The 25073-nt window shown below is 48.0% G+C and overlaps 1 protein-coding gene across 8 annotated transcripts in view; it reads right to left on the reverse strand.

Moving 5' to 3' along the window:
- Nucleotides 1-24248, reverse strand: part of ACSL6 (acyl-CoA synthetase long chain family member 6) — a 55110-nt gene extending 30862 nt beyond the window's left edge. For 3 of the 8 annotated variants that reach the window (XM_066560116.1, XM_066560117.1, XM_066560110.1), the window contains exon 1: nt 24153-24248. In XM_066560116.1, the coding sequence (XP_066416213.1) occupies nt 24153-24201 (49 nt within the window). In that variant the 5' untranslated portion in view covers nt 24202-24248. The other 5 variants (XM_066560112.1, XM_066560114.1, XM_066560113.1 and 2 more) reach the window with 5 other exon arrangements.
- Nucleotides 24249-25073: the final 825 nt, after the last annotated feature.

A 25073-nucleotide genomic window follows, 5' to 3' on the forward strand; every position in this document is an offset into this window, starting at 1 on the left:
TCTTGGCCCCATTTGTGTTGCCAGAAGTGGATCTACCAGCCTGCTGCAATTCATGTTCCCCACAAGCAAGCAGCCCAGGGTGCCAGCAAGCAGAGCATGGCACCCATGCACATGAAAACACTGACATTTCCATTTATTCCAAATGGCACTTCACATCATCGGATTTTTAAAATATTCCCATGGCAAAGAAAGAGAAACAAATATGCAAGGAAGGACAGAAAAAAGTGGTGGGAAGGGAGGGAAGGGAGGGAAGGAAGGGAAGGAAGGGAAGGAAGGGAAGGAAGGGAAGGAAGGGAAGGAAGTGCCAAGAGAGCACAGCCATGGGTAAGAGCTGGGGGTGCCTGGCACAGGGGAACTTCCCAGCCTGGGTCTGGGCTGAGCAGGGCTCCTGCAGCCTTGGGGCAGCCAGCAGTAACATTGGGCTCCAGGTCATCCACCAGCCTGTGTTCACAGCAATCACCCCCAGAACAGGGCTTATTTATTTATTTTGGCAACAAAAGGCTCTCTTGTACAAATTAGTTTTAATTTTCTTCTCCTGAAAGTGATTTTGTAACTCCAGTCAATGGAGTTCAGTGACATAAGCCAGTGTGGGAACAGCCTCAGACTACTGGTGTGTGCCTAATGCAATTAAAATCTTACTGGTCTTGTGCAGCCACACAATCACATCCTCCCTACCATTTCATCAGTGCCTGCTTGGGAAGAACAACTCCTATTGGGGCATCCATATCCTCCTGCCCCCTGCACTCGCAGTGGGGTGGGGAAGAGGCAGGTGAACCATTTTGTCCTGGAAAATGGGCAAAGGGTCCCATCACTGTCCCTTTATTCAAGCCCCAAAAAAGGCTATTTACATTAGACTTCCATAGCACAAAACCAAACCCAAATAAGCAGCTTTTCAATATGTCTGAGAGAATTAACAGTTTGCAGTGGGGAACTGCAAAGCAGAACCAGTGCCATGCAGTGGCTCAGAGCACAGAGACCCTCTGCTTCTCCCAGAGCAAGCTGGAATATCCCTTCAGGCAGCAGTCACCATGGATCCGTGTCCTTGGCTACGGCACTGGCTGCTCACTCATTTCACTGAGGAAACAGAATTTCCAGGATCTAAAACATCTCAATCTAGACAGGCTGATTTAGAGGGATTTCACGCCAGTGAAACACTACAAGCCTTTTGAACTCTTTCCTCATGTTCAGCTCTGCAGAGCCCAGATCCTGAGATTTATAGTTGTTTTCCTGAAATGGGGTCAGTGACAGAAGATTTGCACAAAGAAGCATCCAGCAAAACTTGAACCACTCTCCTTCACCTTCCTGTGCAGAACAAAAAACATGCCTGTGCTCTGTGCAGAGGGCTTGGGGGACTTTGCAATAGGGATTCAAATCACAAATGGCACTCAAATTATGACTGTCACTACAAGAGAGTTTCCATTTGCCAAGGGGAAAGGGAAAATCAGCATTCCCAGGGACACATAAAGCTATTAGTCAGACTGCATCACTGGAAACCATTTGTTTATTTAAATGGAAGCTGTTGCAATAATTAACACCTTCATGAAAACATGCAGAGGCTGTCACAGCCATGCAGGCAGAGGCATTTGGGCATGTTGTGTATTGCTTGCAGAGTACAATAATTTTTATGTTTCCTTTTTCCTCAGACTCCATGTAGGCTCCTGGGAGGAGCCCCTGCCATTAAATGCAGCTCAGTACCTCTGACCTTCTCCAGCTTGGCCAGGGAGCTCCTGGGACACCACAGGCTGTGAATTCCTAATCATGCTGTAATTAAAACCAGAGAGGTGATGCCAAGTCAGCCTCTGCTCTGCAGCTCCACAAGTTTTCCCTGTGTGGGCACAGAGAATGAGAAGCTGGATAAGCCTTCAGTCCTCATCCTGAAGCCAGTGTGGGTTGGAGCTGGGCTCAGATGAGGAAGGGGGACACCGACCACTCTGCAGCAGGAGGCTGGGCTCACATTTCTCTAGATTTTATGGAACAAGTGATCTAATGAGATCTCCTACTCCTGCCTCAGCCACAAACAAAATACACAGTTTGATCCAAACCTGCAGATTTCTTCTCATTTGTTTTACTTAAACATGAAAAATTGGAAAACTCATGGCACTTGGCCACCTTTCTATTTTCATCTAGAGATCAGGTTAATTTATTCTGTTTTAATGATTTTACACTAGAGTGTTTATGGAAATGGTAATGCCACATTTTACAGCAGAACAAAACCAGTGTTAATTACAGAGAGAAAACGCCATTATGTATTTGTTGGACATTACAGAGAGCTACTGAAAACCTTACAGAACAATTCCCTACTGTGAGACAGAAAGCCGGGCAGTCTGCAAGCCTGCAAACTGCTTGAGAAAGAGCAAAGGGTGTGGTAAACATCAAGGGGAAAATAAAAACACCAGAAGTGGGGAAAATAGGAACACCAGAAGCATCTGAGACTATGAAAGAATTGCTGTGTGGAAATCCAGTAAGCAGCCCCAAAATGAAGCAGCAGACAAGCAATACTTGGCTCACATAGTTTTGCAGGACATCTAACAGCTTCTGTCCCACATGCAATTGTGCTATAAACACATGACCACAACAGTGGCCCAAAATACTTCACTGCTTGTCCTACATCCCTCCAGAGCAGCCTGGGCAGGGGTGAGCCCACAGCCCTGACCCACCACAAGTACTTGGATGCATGCACAGGGAGCCTCTGTACTCTGCAAGGGTTAATCAGCCACACATGCAATTCAGCAATTACAAGGATTATTGGTCAAACCAAGGCTAATATCACTTAAAACTTTCTGAAACCATACCTTCTTTTGCTCCTCTAAAGTGGAGGAAAATATAGAGTGCTCCTCTATCTCACTATAGCCTTTTTCTCCATTTAATGTCTCTCACCTTCAGACACATCACCCTAAGCCAATCTCTCACAGCCTCCATGAATCACTGCTTTGATTTTTGGGACAGCACATTTTCATAAAAACTGTGTTTTCCATTAAAAAAATGCCCCCTACCTAACCAAAACCAGACCTAACTGAACTCTTACAGGTGCTTAATTTTACCCACTGAGCAAAATAATTGCCTCTCCAGTGCACAACCACAATTACTGTGTTTTACTTAGATCATGCAATTCTTTGCAGGGTCAAATAATAATAGAGGACTCAAAGCCAAGGCATTTGGCCTCATTGACTGTGGTTCCACTGCAACTCAATGAGTTATAATTGGGAAGGGAAAAAAAAAAAAAGAGGGGAAAGAAAAGGAACTGGTTTTGAGATAAATTTTCTTTTTTTGAATTATTATGCCAGTGCTCAGGCAACATAAGAGAGGGTGAGAGGCAATGGATAGCAAACAAGGGAGGACAGGCACACAGTGCCTGTGAGGCTGTGGCACTTCTTTGGGGAGCAGATGCTAGAGAAGCACCCCATGATCAAGAAATGTTATAAAAGCAGTTTATAACTTTTATATTCTATTTTTACTAACAAAGAATATCCTTCTCCCTTTCCTTTGAGAATCAAACCCATCCAATCTGTGAAACTGGCCTTTTGCCAACATGACTATTAAAGAGCAGGGTTTCAATAGTACCCAAGCTTCTCCAGCTCAAATTGCTTTTGTGCTGGCAGAGCTGCCTGGGGGCTCAGTGCACCCCAAACTCAGGGTCTGGGGCATGGGAGCACACATGGGGCTGCAGCAACACCAGCAGGGACTGTCCCCATGCCCCTGCCTCCCACTCTCCCTCTCCCAGTGCCCTCCCTCCCACTCAGCAAGGCAGAGTTATCCACAATAGAAAAAGGCTTTGCATCCAGGTCAAGCCTTGGATCTGTAAGAGAATAAAGCAAATAAACTTTATGGCAAGGAGGCCAGCAGTGCTTTCCTGTGTCCCCTGGTGAGTGAGTGAGTGAGTGAGTAAAGCACAGGGATGGATGAAAGAGACCAGTTCAGCATCAGCATGTAGTTGGGGCTGTGGTGTAAACTTGGCCCAATGGTGCATTATTTTTTTTGGAGAGACAGGAAGTTTCACTCAGGACAGAAGGAATGTCTGAGAAAAGGCTGCTGAAGTACTGGGTCCCATTTATACCCAGTATTTACACACATTAAATATCTGCATGCGTGGATGTAAATGCTTTTGTGTGCATGTGCATATATATAAAATATATATAAAAAGCAGAATTTCCCCCTACTCTGTGTGACTGATGATTAACAGCACTAATTGCATAATACCATGTGCCCCTAGCATTACTGTAGAAACATCTCACTCCTTAAAATCTCCAAGTACCTGGGGCATTAACAGCCTGGGTGTGACCATGGCATCCCCATATTTCTCAGTGGTTCCTGGGAACAGAGCTAATGGCCGACACAGCACTGGGTTCAGGAGCTTTGCTGACGTTCCAGCTTCCATCCACTTTCCTGACAATCCCAACCCTAAAGGCAGGGCCCAGGCAAAGGATGGGAATCTCCAAGCAACCAGAGGAGCAGCACTGGCCTCTGCTCCCTCCTGCTCTGCACTGCTGGGGAATGTATTTGCAAAACAGAAGATCTTTGCAAGCATCCACTAAAAAGGGAAAAATGCTAACAAGGAGCTCAATGTCCTGAAAGAGACCAGTAATCACACATAAATAGAAGTATTTAAAGTATCTGAAATATCTACAGCGTATTGGTCGCTTGCCTAGAGAAATTATTCAATAAATAATTCAGTGCTATGCAGAGATCTTACTTTAGACATTTGAGATCTTTCAAAGAGCAAACTCCAGCCCCCAGCTGTCTGGAAATGCTCCTTGCTCAGAGCCATGCATGGACCACCAACCCATCCTCATCTCTCTGCATTGAGTCCCTCTTCATCCACTGATGCCAAATCCTCATGGGAAGCTCTGTCCTCCATCCCACACCTCCTCACCCACTCAGCACAGCTCAAACGGGTGGACCAACATAAAAATACCTTTTGCACCCCTGGGCAGAGCAGTGTAGCAGCCCTCAGAAGCCACTATGACTCACACATATGGAAAAGCCATGACTGGAAATCTGGTCCAAATCTGCTGCTCCTCTGGATAACAAAGCATCAGGAAGCCAGTGCAAGCATTTTAAGTTTCATACCGAAAGGGAAAAGCTCAACAACTCTGCTGTCTCTGAAGTCTATCAGTTGCCTAAGGCACAGTAACAAAAAAGCTCCTCTAACTGCTGAAACATCCTGAAAAGGTTACCCAGCACCAGCATGAGCCAGTCATGAGGTTTCATTGACCAGGCTAAAACCCTCAGCCTGTGGTTGCAGGATGGAGTTCAGATTAGAAAACCTAAATGGGATATTTTTGCACTCAATTTCCTCCCCATGACATTCCTCTTGTTCCCCTTATGCCAGTGTAGCTTCTGTGTGCTCACCTCAAGTGAGTTCAGGCCATTCCTTCAAGCTAAAACATAACCCAGCCAGAAGGAAAAGCAAACCACCACAGTTGTGGGGTTTTCTGGCTGTCTTCAGCTCTCTGGAGCCTGCTCACAAAACTGTGCCAAAATCAGCACAGGGGCTGCAAAGTTCCATCTGGGGAAACCAGAGCCTGATCCCTCCCCATTGGCTTCCCTGGCTCACAGGCAGCATAGTCCACAGGAGCATCCCATTGAGGTGACTAAAGCAGGAGAGAATTTGCCACTCAGCCTTATGGCAAAGCTTGCAGGTGGCCGTGAACCCTGCACATGCTTTCTGGGCTCATGCTGAAGTGCCACGTGCTGCTGGCATTGTCCCACAGGGCTGGATCCTGGCAGTGCCTCGTGGGGCTGCTTTTGCTAGGGCTGGGGCTTCATTCTGCACACTGCTCACAGAACACCTGCAAAGCTCCCCCCTTCCCAGAAGTACTCATAAGTAATTGTCAACTTCAGTTCTTGCGAAGAATGAGGTTTGTTGGGTTGGGTTTTGGCTTTTTTTTATTTTTTACTGACACTGATGGTTGATTGTCCCATATACTATATGATTCCTGAATACTCTGTGTCAGGCAGCAAACAAACAACTTAAAGAATGGCGTAAAAATAATTATCTGGGGCAGAGTACAAAGAGAAGCACTGAATGGAAAGGGAGAAGGGAGCTGCACCCCTGACAGCTGGCTTGGCAGAGAGGAGATGTGAAGGTGCTTTGCAAAGAGCTGGATGGCTTGTTGCCAGGGAAAGTTTTGATGCCTTTCAATACTGAATTTAAATGAACCTTAGTATTGTCTGTAGAGGCCCTGGTCCAGCTAAGAACCCCAGTGACCTGAAGGCTCTGCAGCAGGGTCAGTGCTGGGCAGTGCAGAGGTGCAGGGACCACAAGGGGCCTTACCCTTCCATGCACCCAGAAGGGATGCACTCCCCTCCTCAGCTCACTGCCTGGCCCATTTTCAGTCTCTCCACATGAACATGCCCTAGCCAGACCCTCTGTGGCCATCTCACTCTACCATGGCTGGGTGGAGGCATTTGGGCACAATGCCAGGCAGGGAAGAAGCTGATACCACAAGCAGGCATTGCCCTGGCTGCTGAGGGCTGGCTCTGCTGTCCCCACAGCAGGTCACTGCCAGACAAGGACACACATGCAGGCAAATTCCTGCACTGCCAGTTGCTCTCCATGACCATTCACACCCTGCCCTTGGCTGCACCTGGAGGGTCACTGTGTGACACTGGTGACAGTGATACAGGGACAGTGATGAAGGGAGTGCCCTGGCTGCTCTCCTGCTGCACACACACACTGCAGAGGTCTGATTCCTGCTGGTTTCTGGCAGGGTAGGATGGATGATCCCAACTCACTCCACTGCTGGACTGGGCCATGAGGGGCCCCTCACCTTATTGCCCCCTCACTGGGGCACATGGCTGTTGGCACAGAAATTACTGTCCTGCTATTGTATCAGAAAAAGTGGTTGGTTTACAAGCAGATCCCCACCTGGCATGATCAGATAGCATCCTGGTGCCAGGGTGGGGTCCTGTCCTCCCTGCATGGCTCCCTGACCCACCACACACCCACCTCCAGCCCTGCCTGGAGCACAGCTTGGTGGAGCCCACTCAGGCTGGGATGCCCCACTATATTCCAGGCCTGCCAGGGCAAGGAGTCCTCCTGACTGTCTGCCCCTTCCACCACTCCCACACCCACCCTGCCTTTCCCAGGCACCAGCACAAATATCTGTGCACCAGTCCAGGGGTACTGATCCAGCTGCAAACCTTTTTGGGTTCATTGCTGCCGTTTCTTTTGGCAGCAGCACCAGAATAAATGGTTTCTGAATAACACTCTGAGGATCCTGCCAGCCAGTTGCATTCAGGCAAGCACAGGAGTCCTTCATCCAAAGTGAAACAGAAAACTAAACAAGCTCGAAACAGAAAATCTTCCATAATCTTAGGACATGACACAGTGGCATGCCCAGAGTTAATCCTGCAGAGGATAGGGAAGAACAGGAATGTTTTGAATACCACTTCCAAGCCAGGTGTTAACCTGCCTTGTCTCTCTGACAGCTCAGACTGGACCAGAACACTTATTTGGTCAAACTTCAATTTTGTGTTGCCTTCTGCAATACCAACAATTATGTAGCAAGTGTTCACAGCAGGGCTAAGCAGGCCAGACTGCAGCTGGCATTGCCTCCAGCCATGAAGATCCTGGAAATTTGGCCCGTTGCTGTCTGCAGGAGGTTGTCTGTGCATTATTATACCACAGATTTTCATCTTCTGCTGCAGAGACTTCACAGTTTGGGCCATATCACAGCCAAACACTGCCTTTATTATTATAAGGAGCAATTCTCTTTATGCCAATCCTACAGCTTGAAGAGCTCCAGTACTTACTGACCTGCCACTACAGTTAAAGCAAAGACATATGAAAAAGGAGAGGACTGAAAGGCTCTGCCAGCTCTCTGTCAAACACATGCCCATGAAGACAGTATTACAACTGTCACACTGGAAACTGAAACGAGAAAATGACTTCAAAATGGGAGCTTACAAAATAGTAACAGTAGAGTCACTAACTAGAACAAATACAGTTGTATCCCTCTCTTAGAGTAATCTCACTGTAATTAGACCAGGTTAGTTAACAAGAAAGTGCCCTGCAAGTTCATGGAATCACAAATGGGTTGGAAGAGACACTGAAGATCACCCAGCCATCCCCCACACCATGGGCAGAGATGCCCTTCACTAGGGCAGATTGCTCAGGGCTCCATCCAACCTGGCCCTGTAGCTGTAGTGCTTTTCTAAAGGACCCTGTCTGCACAGATGGGAAGGAGTGAGGGGGTACCAAAGGTTAAGTACACATGGAGAGAGCAGAGTTTTATCCAGACCCTGTGCATACAGAACTGTGACCGCCTGAATCCGCTCCAAGTTTTATCCCAAAACAAACCAGAAACTGAAGGCAGCTTTGAAAGTTGTTCAAGGCTTATTTGGCAACCTTGCAGTGCAGTGAGGGGCAAGAAAATAAAGAGGCAGGCCGTGTGCCAAAAACCGAAAGGAAGGCAAGCGCCCCCTCCGGCTGCAGGTGGGGGACAGCAGCAGGGACAGCAGGGGGACAGGAGCAGCCTGATGCAGCAGCCCTGCCCTGCACAGACCTGCCGGCTCCTGCCGTGCCCTCTGCCTGCCTGGGCCCTGTGCCAGTAGCCTCCAGTCAGAACTGAAACACACTGCCTGCAAGAGCCAGAGCTTCTCAAAATAATCTCTTCTCTACTCAGGAGTATCACCATGCTTTTAAAGGAACACAGCTTGATGTTTCTCTCTTGCGTGGTATCAGTAAAAGCAGAGTGATTAGTGCAGAAAGGCTCCTGGTGTTAGGGACACTCAGTGCCCAGGTGCAGGAGGGTTTCCCAGGAGGCCCCACAGTGCACACAGCCACCCCTGCAGCTGTACCTGGGGCCATGCCTGACCCACCACATGGCACAGCTCCAGCAGCAGGCAGGGACCCTCCAGCTTCCAGGAGGCTCTCTGAAACTGCTGAAAGCATCATCCTCCTATTCTCTTCACATCCCCAACCTGCTCCATCCCCAGCATGCCAAAGGATGGGATGCACCAGCAACAGGCACATACACAACACAGCAAGCCAGATGTCCACTGTCCACACTATGTCCAGATAGGGGATTTCATGGCTACAGATCAGGTTTTCATGTTCAGTCCCTGACATCAAGGTGCAACCTCATGAGCTCTCACACTCCACACAGCAGCAGGCTCTTCCCATGTGGATGGAGTATGCTCATAGTTCTATGCTTGAGGAAAGTGGGAATGCACAGCATGGAATTAGGAGCATCACACACTACACCGAATGCTTGCAACCTACTACTGCTGCATAGCTCTGGCAAAGGCAAGTTATGTCACCAGCCCCGGGAGATCTCTCAGGCAGAGACATGCACTGCAAAGAGCCTGCACTCAGTCTGGGTGGCTGAAAGTTTAGACACAGAAAGCATAGAAACCAGCAGGATGTCACAGAATTCCAGAGTCATTAAGGTTGGAAAAGCCCTCTGAGATTATCGAGTCTAACCATTCCCCCAGCACTGCCAGGCTTGCCACTAAACCGTGTCCCAAGTGCCAAATCTACACGTTCGTTAAATCCCTCCACGGATGGCAACTCCACCATTTTCCTGGGCAGCCTCTTCCAGAGCTGAAACATTCTTCTGGTGAAGAAATTGTTCTTAATATCCAACCTAAACGTCCCCTGGCACTCCTTGGTCACTTAATCTCGTTCCTCCATTTGCTACTCGGGAGGAGACGAACCTCCCCACCAGCTTCAACCTCCTATGTAGAGTGATAAGGTCCCTTCTGAGCCTCCTTTTCTCCAGGCTGAGCACCCCCGCTGCTCCTTATCTGGCTTGTGCTCCACACCCTTCCTCAGCTCCGTTGCCCTTCTCTAAACACACTCCAACACCTCAGTGTCTTCCTTGGAGTGAGGGGCCCAAAACTCAACACAGGATTTGAGGTCAACCACAACTAAACAGGTGTGCCATGCTCCACAGAGCTCCCGCTGTGGGAAACAAGCCCCGACATGTGAGGTCAAGAGTTTGGGGCAAGCAGCTGAGAGGGGCAGAGTACTCCAGGGAAGCCCCAGTGCCAGGCTCCGTCTCTGCATGCCAGTGAATTTGCCCCCACGCAGGTAGAGCTGTCCTCCCCGCTGATCTCAGGGCTATCACCCCGCAGCCCACGCGGGACCTACGGGCCAGCTGCCTCCAGCGCTGGGAGCTCCAGCCAGAGCCGGGCAGGAGCTTTTCCCCCGCTAAGGCTGCTGGACACACGCGAACAACGGGAAAGTGCCAAAGCCACGTGCCAGTGTCCCCCAGGAGCTGTCCCGCATCCCCCCGCGGAACGAGCCCACCCACCCCCAGCCCCGGCTCCCTCGCACCGCAGCTCTCCCGCTGCCCGCTCTGCTTTCCGCGGCTTGGCTTGGCTCGGCTCGCCATCCCGGAGCCCGGCTCCGGTGGAGCCCGCGGGGCCGCGGGGATGGGGGTCCCGTCTGGAACCCCCCCCAGACCCTGCCCGGACGCAGCTCCCGGATCCCGCTGGGATCCCCCCGGCTCCTCAGAGGCGCTGCGATAACAACAATGAAACCCCGGCGGGACTCACCATCCGCCGGTGCCCCGGGGCCGCTGCTGCCCGGTCAGCTCATGGCCGGGGCTCTGCACAGAACTGCTGACTCCAGGCCGTCCCTCCCCCTCCCATCTGCAAACGGCTGAAAGAAGTTAAGCTTGGCTAATATCGGCTTAGGCTGTATTAGCGCAGCAGCAGCAGCAGCAGTGATGCCCGCTGTAACCCTTGAGCTTCCACACCCGGCGATGGGAGCCGCCTCCCAGAGGAAAAACCCACCCTCTCCGCTGCTGAATGTTGCAGTATTTTCGCACATCTCTGTCATACTGGAGGATTTACAGGCTCGAAGCAACGCTTTTGGGTGTAAAACTGTAAAACCTTTCATTCTGCAACTGCGCAGTTTAAAATTAGAAACGGCTTTTTTTTTTTTTTCTTTAGGAAAAGTCATCATAAAAGAAAGTTTCTGACACTGAGAAAGTCTGCGCTACCAGTTCAGGTCTGCTGAACTAGACACTTCATAGGTCGGATATCGGCAGATATTTACATGGGCAGATGGTGCCAGGACAAAGGGGAATGGCTTCACACTGACAGGGCAGGGTTAGATGGGATATTGGGAAGAAGTTCTTCCCTGTGAGGGTGGTGAGACAGTGGAGCAGGCAGTCCTGAGTAGCTGGGGATGCCCCACCCCTGGATGTTCAAGGCCAGATTGGACACGACTTGAAGCAACCTGGTCTAGTGGAAGGTGTCTCTGCCCGTGGCACGGGGATTGGAACTGGATGACCTTAAAGGACCCGTCCAGCCCAAAACAGTGCGCTGGAAGAGTGGGTTCTGTGATAGTCAAGTAGAATAATTACAAATCCCCTGAATCAAGAAAATAGTAAATCAGTAACTATTGCCAACATCATCCTTATACTGCTATATGTATTAACAGAAAAAGCCCAACACCCCTGGTATTCCAGCCCAAACCAGGTTTTGTTAATTTACACTCAAAATAACAAGACCAGAACTTTGAAATTCATTTGTCATGGTAAATTACTGACATTTACATTTGAGAGATCTGGCTGAGATACTCTCAACTACAAGAGCATTCCTTTCAACTGGAAACCACCAGACCAACAGTGTCTGATAGCTTCCAACTCCCCTCTCCTGAGCAAAGATAACATGGGTGTGCCACCCTGGGCCCCCGGGGAGCCCTTGTTCCATATCATCACTTTATTTACTGCTCATTTTTTACTGTTCAATTCCTGCTTAGGACTCTGGCTGTTAGGAAGGCATTTGAGGGATCCTCCCTTCTAGAAGCTGAATATCTGGCATTAATAACACTGAAATTATTGTTTTTCTCTACTCCTTTTTTTTTTCTGGCTGGCTCTCCAGAACTGCTTGGCAGAAAAGAGGTGAGCAGAGAGTGAGAAGCTGTGTGAAGACTTACTATTACCATAGTTAATAAAGTTTCTGTCTGACCTGTCCTAAATTTTACTTGTGATATTGCAGTTTGTAGTGGAGAATTCTCAAAGAACACTTAACACTCATGAATGAAGAGAGACTATTTAATGAGATTTCAGGCAAGATTGTAAAATATAGCTCCTTTGGGTCACATGGAGGATGTTCTGCAATCAGGCTTAATTCATCAAAGTGCCAGAGTAGGGCAGGGAGTACTAGACTGAATGGTCTGCAGGTGCAAATCAGCATCACAGTGCTGGCTTAATGGGACCTCAGCAATATTCACCAGCTCAGATTCCTGCCCCTTTGTTCTTTATGAGCCACAGCTTGACAGAATCTTTGTAGCCAGGAAAATATTTCAGGTGTGTGAACAGTTCTGGGCTGGCTGAGTGCTTCAGTGCCAGTAGCCCACAGTCTCAGCATGTCTGTGTTCATGCTGAAATGCCCTAAAGGGGAAGTGGGAATCATGATTTCAAATGAATATTGGATTAAAAGCAACATACTGTGCTATGGAGATCTTCTTTCAAGCTCCTGCTGGTAAGGGCTGGTCTTGCCTACCAAGATGAAGCTCACCATGGGCAATATACCCTCAGTGTGAGTGGTGAGATTGAGTAAAACACATGTTTCATGGTAGAGTCTGACCCTTTTACCTCCTCTGTAAATACCCTGAGCAGTAATTCCCTTTCTCTTGTTTTGCTTTCATTGCAGTACGTACACATATGGACTCACTCTCTGAAACAACCATTGGAGATATCTGAGGGAGAACAAAGAGAGGAAGCTGGATGTTGTCTGCCTACCTTAAGGGAAAAATGATGCAAGCATACTCTAAGTAATAAACTGAATAAAAGCTTTCATTCTGCCCCAGAATTTTCTACCAGCTAATTTGCAGGGCAGAGTGATGGGGACAGGGCTTTATGGGAAGACAACCTAATTTTTTGGACTCACAGCCAAGAGAAAGCATTGAGTAGCAGGGATGTTTATACTAGTACAAAGGAAATTAGACTTCACCTTTTGTGCTCAGTCTAAAGCCCAGTAAGACCTACCTACCAGTAAAATCAATGGGAAGACTTCAAATAACTCTGGGATTTGGCTGAGACCTGATCCATCCAGGATGGGATGTAAAAAAAGATATATCAGTAAATCACAGTGCATTTAATGCTCCCAGCCAAAGTCAAAGAGTCCTATAAAAGAGAGTAACCTATGGAATCTCTCTATGCTTTTATACTTTATCAAAATTAATGAGAAATGCAGATTAAGATTGAATTTTAAACATTGTTGCTTTTAGCCAGGAGAATACAGGATAGGACATGGTGTAATGGTTTTAAACTAAAAGATGGCCAATTCAGACTAGATATAAGGAATGATTTTTTTATAAGGAAGGTGGTGACACACTGGCACAGGTTGTCCAGAGCAGCTATGGATGCCTCAGCCCTGAAAATATTCAAGGTGAGGTTGGACAGGGCTTGGTACAACCTGGTCTAGTTGAAGATATCCGCTCGTTGTAGGGGGGTTAAACTAGATGAACTTTAAGGGTCCTTTCCAACACAAACTATTCTATGACTTTACATAGATTCATCAGAGCAGCTAAATGAGGCTGTACCACTAGGAAACCACACAGAGCTGAAATAGCCTGGGAGCTTCCATTGCTCTATGGAAGAGTTCCACTTCAAAATTCTGAGCGTAACTCAAAAAACCCCAGTTGCTGCTATGGTTTTCAGGACATTCCCATAAACCAGAGCGATAGCTTCAGTTACAGAACAGAAATTTGCCAACAGTATCTCTACATTCCTCAAGGCCCATCCATGGAAAATTGTGCCTCAAGTAGAAATAAAAAACCACCACTAATTCAAATAATATGTAAGAAAGAGGAACTTTACTGCTTTGTGTGTCTTTTTAGTGGTCTCCTTTTCTTTTCTATATCCTCTGGTCAGATATTATGCTTTTATGTTAACACATAGCCTATATTTTTTACCATTTCCAAAGAGCAGCAGGAAGGAAGCATACAGCACAAACAGAGAATTAATTGAATAATTAGGAACATTAATATTATGTTACTGGGCAAGTGTTTCTGCCTCCTCTCCCTCTAGCCCTCAATTTCCTTACACCACAGGGATGCCAACTGATGGCAAGGTAACAAAAATAAACCCAGGATGATGAATTTATTGCTTATGCATCTCTTCCCAGCTGTCATCCTCAGAACACTTTACAGGCACCCAGAAGCTCAGTCTCCACATTGCAGCTGAGTGTGGTAGGTGCAGCACACAGTGAGGTGCAGGGGCTGTGTCCTGGCCCAGTCCAAGGGGGTCTCTCCTGCACCCTGGCACGTCAGCAGGACTGACATCCACCAGCCAGAGACCCCAACCACATCCCACACCCAGCTTCTGTTCCCCTGGCAGCAAGGGCCTGGCACTGTGCTAGAAAATGAGGGAAAAGGGGGAATTTGGCATCATCTCATGGAGGGTTTTTGAGAAATCTGTGGTTGGGCTGTGATTTGAGATGTCCTTAAATAGTCCAAATTAAATACTTCACTGAAGTATTTTTTTTCTCCTGACACTAATAACAAGCAGTTACATTGTTTAAATGATTTTTAAACACACGGTTTGGTTTCAGGATCTTTGTTGTTGCTTCAGAGTTTTTTATTTATTTTGTTAACTAAAGCAGCAATTAGGTTATTTCTAATTTTGTTTCTAGAAAGTTCCCTTTGCCGATGCCACATCCTGAAGCACCCTGCACCTTTCTGTCCCTGACACTGCTGTAACTTGCTTTTGCTCTCCTGTTTTCACAAGTACTTTCAAATCACCCTGAAGACATTTCTGTCCATGCTAAATTTTGCAAACACTCTGCAAGTCAGTCTGTGGCTGTATTCACAAAAGTGAATTTTCAGTTCAAATGTATATGGCACATTTTTGCTGACTTCTGTCAGGGCTTTCCCTGCCTCCAGCCTCCTTCCCCATACCTGCTGCAAAAACAGCCTTAAAATCTCTTTTTCTGAATATTTTAAGCCTCCAAGATGCTGGAACCAGGTTCTAAAGGGTTAAGATGGAGGAGGCCCCCAGACGGCTCATGGGGGTCATGGCTCATTCTTCGGCTCATGGCTCATTCTTTGGTCTCAATGACACAGAGCTTTTGCCTTTTCAAATATATTTAACCAAATAAAGTGAATAGAGGATATGCAAATGCCTTTCCCAAAGGAAACACAGCCCTGAATTGTTGTTGGCAGGTCAGAGCATCACACCACCCTCAGCAGCCTCTCAGCTGTGGGAGATTCGGGCTGGAGGAGGTGGTGGCACAAAAAGACCCTTTTCAGGCAGAAAAAAAAGCAGGACTCGGGTATTCCAAGGAGACAGAGGGAGGAGGTCACTGGGGATGGCTCCCCCGGCATCTCAAAACCCTGGTTCCCTGTGAGGGTGGGGAGGCCCTGGCACAGGTTGCCCAGAGAAGCAGGGGCTGCCCCATCCCTGGAAGTGTCCAAGGCCAGGTGGGACGGGGCTTGGAGCCTGGTTTAGTGGCAGGTGTCCCTGTCCTGTAGCAACAAGAGTGAGTGTGCAAGGGAGACCCACAGTGAACAAAGGTTCAGGGGACGTCAGGACGCTGGCACAGCTTGGGAGAGCTGGTGCTCACAGGCCAGCCACAAGCTGCTCTCAGCTCCAAGGAGCTATTTGAACATTTGGCTGAAGAAAAGATAATTCTGAATGAGATTGCCTGGAGTTATGGAGAAGGGTTTTACCTAAAACTGAGCTGTATTGGTATCTGGGTCTGATATATACACTGTCTGCCAAGGAAGGCAGAAACCTCTCTTAGAATTCAAAATGTGACCGCCTTCCCTCCAAATTATTATAACTTTGAAGTTAAGGGGCTTTCAGGCAAAGGTATGGGAAAGCAATAACAGTTCTCTGCTGGCGTGTGTGTGTAAGAAGGCAAACCAAGGGCAGCAGCAGCAGCAGCCCCAGCCAAGAGCAGGAGCCGAGCGCGGCCTCCCCTGGGCCCAGGGCTGTCCCTGCACTGCAGTTCCGGGTACGGCCAGCGGGGGCGCTGCTGGCTCCTGGCCGGGCAGGGTGTGCACTGACTCCCCCATGCCTGCAGGGGGCGCTGTGGCGCGAGCTCAGCCCCACTGCGCACAGGGCTGATGGTGGAGAGAGGGCAATGGGGTTTCCCTGGCAACTGCTCAGGAGCAGCCGGGCCCGCGGCCCTCCTGATGGTGAAATGTCACCACGATATTTTATGAAAAATCCTTTTGCCGGGATTTCTTCTCCTGGGAAGCTGGGAAGCTTCAGCTTCTCCCTGTTTCGCTGCTTTGGAATTTGATTTGGAGAATTGTTTATCCAAGCATGTGAATTGTTTTTACTTAATGACCAATCCCAGTCCAGCTGTCTCAGACTCTCTGGTCAGTCACGGGTTTTTATTACTCATTCTTGTCTAGCCTTCAGATGTATCCTTTCTTCTATTCTTTAGTATAGTTTTAGTATAGCATTCTTTAATATAATATAATATCATAAAATAATAAATCAGCCTTCTGAGAACTTGGAGTCAAATTCTCCTTTCTCACCTCGTCCTGGGGACCCTCACAACACCACACAGTGGAACCCCGGAGTGGCGCTGGAATGGCAGAGCTCAGCACACCCACACTGGCAAACAAAGTAAGCACTAAGCAGTGGCAGGGGCAGGACAGCAGGGGGTCCTGCAGGTGCTGGGTGTCCAGCTAAAATATGGCAAAAACCCCGAAATAACAGCAAAAAATGGCCAAGGCTGTGAAGGAGCAGCCGGGCTCCCGCAAGCAGCCAGGAGAGGCTCCCTCAGAGGGGCTCAGGGTGCTGGTTTTTCCCCTGGGGCACCCCGGTAGATGGTGAGGACATTTTTCCAGTGAGGTCAGGGGTTGATAAGGTCCAACAACTGCTCTTAAAAGCAAAGGCTCACCCATGGTAGGAAAAGCATTAAAAGACTGAACTGTTGGAAACAACATAACTTTTACATTTTTATTTTGTCTCTCTAGTTACGCTTGACTTGACTTTGCCTCCGAGAAAGGAATTTTCTTTAGGTTTTTTTAGGAGATGTAACATCACTCTAAGGAGATGGGTTTAACATACCAACAGACTGGGAGCAGCCCAAAGATACCCAGAAAGATAAAAGGCCATCAGTGGAACATCAGCGGCCACCTACCAACATCTACCCTCACAGGAACATCTGCCACCCTCACAGGAACATCTACCACCCCCTGCTCTGGAAAGGACTGATAAGAAAATCGAAGAATCAAGATCTAATCAATATCAGAGGCAAAGAAATTCAGATCCAATGGAAAACTGAACACTAGGGGTTGCTCAACTCTAGACCAATGTACTTTGAAGCAGTGCATCTCTATGGGTTTTGACCGTATAAAGTTTGGGGGGAAATCCTGCAAAAACATGTGTCATGGAATGATTCTCTCTGCACACCTGGGCTATGTGTAGATGAGATTATTTCTGTGGTACATCCTGGCCAGATCAACATCCTGGCTAGAATAAATTCCCTCCTCCTCCTCCCATCCATATATTTTGTTCTCTTAAGTACCAGTCATTATCATCTCTTGGGCATCAAATGGGACAAAATTCTCTGAGAGAAAGAAAAAAAAAGGAAAAAATTCCAATCTCTGGCAATTGGAGATACTAAATAAAGTATATTTAACATTTCAAAAGGGGTTCTAATGTATTTGTCTTTTTTTGTCCATCATTACGAAGAATTTTACAACAAACTAAATAATATCCTCTCCACTTCTTATTACTAAGTACTGTTTTCTGCAGAAAAGACATTAAGTCTGCATCATTCCTGCCTTCTGTAATTTGACTGCTTAGATCACCTCCAACTCACTTCAATCAACAGCAGAATGATTGACTGTTTCCTAGATAATTTTTCAAAGAGGAAAAAAAAAAGTTAAATCAGTTTAGCAATCTGCGTGCTTGTTCCTGTGCCGAACAGCTCATACTTGCTCTTGGAGATGGGGGAACAAATAAAAAGAATGCCAACTTAGCAAATGTCTCAGTGCTTTGCCTGCTGTAGCTTTCGCCTGGGGCCATCTAGCAGTGAGTGGGACACCCCAGCGGTCACAGCGATGTCAATGTGGCTCCCATAGCTGATTTTAGGGATTTCATAGCCCTTGGAAAGGAATTGCTTGTTGCTCTGGAGGCAAAGAAGAGCAGGGCTCTGACCCTTACCATGTGCAGGCCCTTCCCTGAAGAGGCTGCTCCTGAGCCCTGTCCTTCCCTGGGCACCATCACTGGCCCACATGGGTGGGCACAGCCCAGGGGCTGCTCTGCCTTGTGCATGGGGGCAGCTCAGCCCAAATTTCCTAAGGGCTGGTGGGAGAAGGAAAGGTCATTTCAACCAGCCCCTGTGATTCTCAGCCATGAACAAGCACAGTGGCTTGCCCAGGAAAGGCAATTTTCCATCCAACAGCAGGTCAAGCAACAGCCCGAAGTGAGCTGTGGTGCCTTCTGCACCCATCCATGCACTGCCTGTGCTCTCAGCAGGGAAAACTGATCCTTTCCAAAGGCAAAAGATGTCAGGCTGAAGAGGGGGCACAGCCCCAGGAGCAGACAGCAGACAGGACAGGGCAGAGATTTGCCACATGGGCAACTGTCCCAGAGAGGAGGCTGTGCCATTCTCTGGGGTGAAAATATTGGGGAAAAACAAATAGCAAGGCTATTGTTAGCAAGTCTCAACATCATGTTGGTATCCTAATAAGCAGGATCTGTATTAGTCATAAGCAAATATGAGAGGAAACTTGGAAGATTTTCTAGTAGTTTCTAGAACTTTCCCAAATGAAAGTATGTTCACAGCAGGGGAAGTCACACTTGTGTGGAAGGATCAGCTTACATGGCACCACACACCAGGTCCCTGCCACCTCAGCACTTCTGCTTCTTGACCCAAAGTTGTACCTTAATAATTACAGAATCATTATGGCTGGAGAAGCCCTCAAAGGTCATTGAGTCCAATGGCTAATCCAGCACTGCTAAACCCACCACTAAATTAAATCCCCTAGCACCACATCTACATATTTTTTGAACACTTTCAGGGATGACAACTCCAGTACTTCCCTGGGCAACCTGTTCCGATGTCTGACCACACCTTCCATTAAAATTTTTTTCCTAATATCTAATTTAAACCTCCTCTGGCAGAACAAAAAGTCCCATTGCAGTGAGTGATCTGGCTGACAACGTTGGTGTGGCTGTCGTTCCTCTGTGGTCAAAACACAAACTCAGGTGGCCAGGTGAAGCATCCAAGTGTCTGTTCCCAGGTGTGGGACTGATGCTCCCCTCCTTGCCATCATCAAACCCCTCACCAGTGAAAGCAGTGAGGGTTCTCTTAGAATCTGGCCACTAAAAGATGGATTTACACAGGTAACCCTCCACCTCTGCCACAGGCAACAGTGGGCAAAAGACCCTCTGCTGAGATTGTTTTTCCAAATAACCCAGCATTTGGAATTTCTGCTCCTGGGCCAAGTGACACACTTGGCCACAGAGGGAAAAGTCACCTAAAAACCCCCAGGTGCCTTTGGAGCGTTACTCTCAAAGAGGTCAACTCATCCAGCACAGATTTTGCAGCACGATTGCACAGTGCTTAGTGGAAACTCCTCACTGCAGTTCACATGCGGTGTCTCTGAGATTTTATCTACACAACCAAAGCCACTTTGTTGAGCAAATGGAAATGTGAGCTGCAGTCTTGCAAAACCATGGCACACAGGTCTGAATAAAAAGAATTTTCTTCCCTGAACTGGGACTTTCCTAGAGAAACCATGATTTCCATTGAATGACACACTTTTTTTGACAAGTGACATTTTCTTCCTGTGGTGTGGAAGAAAATTATTTGGACAGGTTGGTTGGATTTAGCTTCTTTCCATGTTTATGGGATTGGAATATCCCACACAACACAGAAGACAGAAAAACCCCCTGTGTGGCTGACTAATCCGGGGGTTGTGGGGGAAATCACCATGGGGTCTTGCCAAAACCCTGCTGTGGACTCAGCCCAGGACAAAAAGGGGCTGCATTTTCAGCCATGCTTTTCTGAAGTATCTGCTACACACTGTAGCTGAAGCAGCTACATCACTGCTTGCAAAAGCCCCAGCAGTGAGTAAAGGATGCTGAAGCATGGCTGCAGCAAGGAGCTGGGGACCAGCTCGCAGGTGCTGAACTACCCCTGACACTCTTTCCTGACTAAAAATCCCCACTCATCCCAGTGTCTTACTTTCTCACCACCAACTACCATGTTTTCCATAGTGCAGTCTCTGGTAGGATGATAAAATATTTATAATTTTGCCTATGTACAGAGTGTAGGAAGAAGCAAAATGAGGCAAAGCCCCTGGTCTGCTTCCTCACCCACCTTCCCACCAGCCTCAGGTCACCTTGGAGGCTCTGTGACAATGTTTATGGAGCAAGGAGGCTTTGACACAGCAAATGACTTGTCATCAGTAAGTCCTGGTGGCACACCACAATATTCCAAGCCCAGCAGAACATTTCCCTGTATCATGCTGTACAGAATCATCGCTCAGTTCCTTGAAGTCTCCAAAAAGGATTTGCAAAGACTCTGAATCAGCATATCTGGGAATAAAAGCTCCTGGAGAACCAATCATGGCTCACAGCAAAATGCAGGAGAGTGTGGAGTGTGAGGGTCCCTGCTGGGGATTCAAGGATTTTACATGTATATTTCAAGCATATTTATATATTTATGGCCACATGCTCTCTAATACACCTTTCTCCACTCTATCTGAGTGGTTTCACAGGGTAAGAGGGTATCTGGGTTCCTGAGCTCTGTAAACCCTCCTGCACAGTGGGAGAAGAGGTGAGAGGATGGAGCAGTTTGGACCACCAGTGCCTTGTCCAGAGGGGACAAGACCGGTGAGCTGCAGGAGCAGAGGTCTGCACTGTCCCTCCTCTGAGCTGTCCCTGCTCCCAGCACCCACAGTCCTGAGGGAACAATAGCAGGGACAGATGGGTCCCCAGTGCCAAGGATCTGCAGGGCTTTGGCTTCACACAGTAGCACAGGAGACAGAAATAGCAGTGAAGGAAAAAACCTCATTACTTGTATTGGCCCATCCCCAAAGAATGTATGCAGAGCACTTAAAAATAAAAGAATAAATTAACAGATGTTTTTCTTTCATGTTAATTTCTGATCAGAAAGAGGGCGAGTAAGTTTTTTTTTTTTTTTATTTGGGTCTATATGAAGAAATAATGTAGCAAAGTTAAAAACAAAGCCATGGGAAAAGAGCTGCCCTGAATGCCTGTGAACCCACCAAAGGATAACTGCCTGCACCACGTTACCCACCATCCCTTTCCATCTCACCCAGACTTGCCTCTATTTACCTTTAAGATATCCAGGTGCTGATTGCAACTGTGCAGTGATGAAGGAAGAACAAGGTATTTCTCTCAAAGTGCTCTCAGAAATGTACTCACAATGAAACATCTAAACCCTCTGGTGCTCTGCAGTGTTTGGTGACATCAAAAGGGCAATTATACCCTTACTGATGTAATGTTGTATTTCTTTGTTTCTGGCTCACTCCCAAGTCAGCTTTCCTATTTCTGAGGGTATCCAGTTAATTCCATTTGCCATCTGTCTTCAAAGCTTCTCTCCTATTTTTATTACTTGAATGTAATTGTAATATCCATAGTTCTATTGTGGAGACAAGAATCAAATAAATGTCCAGATTAGTTAGGAGCAGCAGAGAAAAATTGCTATGTCTTATCTTGTCCTGTGAGGGAGCAGGGAAATTCAAATGTATCTAATCTTTCCTTTTGATAGTATCTAGCAAATGTTCAAATGGAGCAGTAATACAGGGATGGAGAATAAAAGCAACTAAATATACCTCAGCCAATACCATGAGCTTTGCCTCTGGTGCAGCACCTGGCACTCCACAGGCTGGGCTGAGCAGCCTTGGGCATCTCCTCTGTACACAAAGCATCACCAAGGACTCCTGTGTCACTGCATGAGAGCCAGGATCAGGAGTGGGATTGTGCAAGTCTACTGTAACCTCAGATGAACCTCCCAGCCCTTTGCAAACATGCACTGAGAAATGTTTGGAGAGGCACTGGTGCTGGTGGGAAGGGACACTGTGATGGCAGATTTCCCTTCTTGTGCCTCCACACATGAGTGCAGGTGCCTGCCTGGCCTCCAGCTGCTGCCAGGAGGCAAGAGAACAAAGACTTCCTTTCTGTAAGGCAGGGCTGATAGGGCAGGCAAGAGACTCATGGCTGCAGCCACATGAAAGAGAAGAGCAGAGGAGTAAAAGCAGGAAATCCCAGAGGTTCAAGGGGTAAGGTGAATTCTTGAACAATTTCAAGCAAACCACCAATGTTCAAATCCCTAGGGAATTTGCCATTAGGCTTGTGTTTGGTTTACTATACCACTCTCTGCATCCATCAGACCATCCAAGACTGCACAGTAGGAAATAATTGGCTTTGTCTTTCACTGATTTCTACCATTATTTCATTGAGATGAACATTATAGACCTGTTCTCAACTTGTTAAAACTTTCCTAATGGCGCCAGAAATTAATCTGAGTTAAAGAAGAATGCTTCACTGGGCTGTGAGGGCCAAGGAGCCCCTTTTTCAGTAAATCAGCACAGCCACTCCTTTGCAACATGACTGATGGGATGGGGCCATCAGAAAGCCAAAACCAGACATGAGAGCAGCTGCTGCTCCAGGGCTGAGCAGGTGCCACACTGCCAGGTCAGGCAGAGCCACTGGCTCTCTGGTGGGATCCATCTCTCAGAGATACCTGTGGTGGCACACATCTCACTGCCACTGCAAAAGGCAATAACAGCACACCTCTCTTCTGAGGGCACCTCTTCTGCAGACAGAAACATTGGGCTAAAGTCATGTCCACACTAAAATAGAGCACAGCATTAAGTGAGGCCCCACTTTGGGATAGCCAGATGTACAAGAGAGAGGAGCTGAGACACAGGAGAAACACTGAGATGTGAAGCACAGAAATCAATACCTCAGGGCACATGTGGAGGACTGAGAGTAGGAGCTTACACAGGAGACCTGTTCCCAGTGGGTCCTGTTCTCCTGCTGTTGTCATAAACAAGCCTGGTGCAACAGTAATATGGCTCAGAGCAGTCCCTGGGGCCTTGGGGCCCAAAACACAGTAACAAACACTTGCCCACAGCTTCCCAGCCAAGTCCTCCTTTCTGTTTCACCCATGTAATTCCCTCTGGGCCATATTTCACTGCATGAGTTTTGCTACAGTTCTGAAGCAGCTGATTTAAGCTGCTGATATAAGCAGCTGTAAGGCCACTGCCTTTAATGAGAGCTAACAGGATATTTTCAGAGGCAAAATTCAGGCTAGCAATTTTGGGTTCCCTTTTTTTTTCAGTGTGAAACATCCTTTTTCATAATCAAAAATATCAAGTAGGCATGAACATAAATAATTATAATATTTTCCATTATCAACACTCCCCTCAGAACATCTACTGAATGATGCTAAGGTGTTGTCTTTTAAAATAATTTTCCCCTTTGTACTTCTTCTCCTTGGAAGTCTGCCGGTCTAGAGGGAAGCTCTTTGATACATAAAGGGGGAAATAGCACAGACATTGAACATTACCTTTCTTTAGAAAAGGCGCTTCACACAGATTCAAAGGAGTCAATTTCAAATCAGCACAGCAGATCAATTCAAGATGAACCTTTAAATACCTTACAGAAATCCTCCTGTTTCAGACTCGCAAGAATTTCCTAACGCAGACCCACTTGGAATCGTCACTGCCTGCCCACAAAACAATGGGATCCAGCATCACCCTCTGCCCATCAGCTCTTAACACGCACACACCCCTCCAAGCGCGCCGCCCTATTTCACATACCCACTACAGACAAAGTGCCCCAACAAATTTACCAGAGAGGGACTGGTGGAACGAACCAGCAGGACAGTTTGAGAGATATTATGTAATGCCTCCCGCCGAGCTCTCTGCACCACTGCCACAGCGGCTCATGGTGCCGGCTCCGCCGCACGCATCACGCCGAGCATCATGCCATCCCCATGCAGAGCGCCGCTCCCGCCTGCCTCCTCCCTTTAAAGAGCTTGAATACCCTTTATCCCGGAGCACGGACGGCCATGGGGAGCCGGACCGCGGGCCCAGAGGCCGCTTCGCAGGGTTCAGGCCGGTACCACCGCGCCGAGGCGGGCAGCCGGTCCCACCCGCTGCGGAGAAAGAAAGGAGCCGGGAAGCAGGGAGAGGGGCGGGGAGAAGGACAAACCCCGCAGCCGAGGCGGGCCGGGGGAGCACTCACCCAGCAGCAGCCACCCGGAGCCCGCCGAGCCCAGGAGCGGGGCGAGCATCCCTGCGGCGCGGCCCCCGCGCCCCGCTCCGCGCACTGCGGCGCGCACTGCGCACCCCGCCGGCCCGGCCCGGCCCGCTCCGCCGCGCCCCGCACGCTCCCCGCCGCTCCCCCGGCGGAGGGCGGTGTTTTTAGCAGCCCTCCTCCTCTCCCCATCCAGCCGAGCCCTCCAGATCCCTTCTAAAAGGGGCTATGCTGCCGGAGGTGCGCGGATGCTCATCAGAACATCCCTGCCCCCTGGGATCCATGAGGGGAGCGAGGGGGAGAAACTTACTCCTTTATAGCTTTATTTTCACCTTTGGCCAATGAAATTGCAGCTGGCCGGTGACCTGCACAACAGAGGTACTAAAGATCATCAGAGATGCTGAAACACAGCCAGCTTCATCAGCAGACACAGCTCGGCATTAACTCTAAACATCATCATACAGCTCGTGGCTACTTAAACAAAAAAAAACCAAAAAAAACCCAAAAACGCAAACTGTGTGTGATACTAAATACATGGAGAGAGGAGAGAAGAGCAGATTTGTGCTCTTGACTGTTCCCTGAACAAGCTAGTTGTAAAAAAAAAAACATGTCCCAGCTCCATGGTACATGAAGGGCTTTGCAGAAGAAGGTGTTAAAGGGGCTGCACCGGTGGTGAGAACACGTCTCGTATCCCTCTGGGAATCAGAGTGCCAGTGGAGTAAACAGGATGGGAGTGCCAAAGGGTAGAAGATATGCTGTCTTTTTATTCAGCCCTTTGAGTCACTAACATGGCAGGTCTGCACCGTTGGCAAAGCTGCCTGCTCCAAGCTGTGATATGCTGCTGTTTAACTCTTTGGGAACACAGGCCAAGATACACCAATACAATTCCTTGTTTGTACCAGGAATTAG

This window comes from Molothrus aeneus, chromosome 15, assembly GCF_037042795.1.
Source record: "Molothrus aeneus isolate 106 chromosome 15, BPBGC_Maene_1.0, whole genome shotgun sequence".
Taxonomy (NCBI): Eukaryota; Metazoa; Chordata; class Aves; order Passeriformes; family Icteridae; genus Molothrus; species Molothrus aeneus.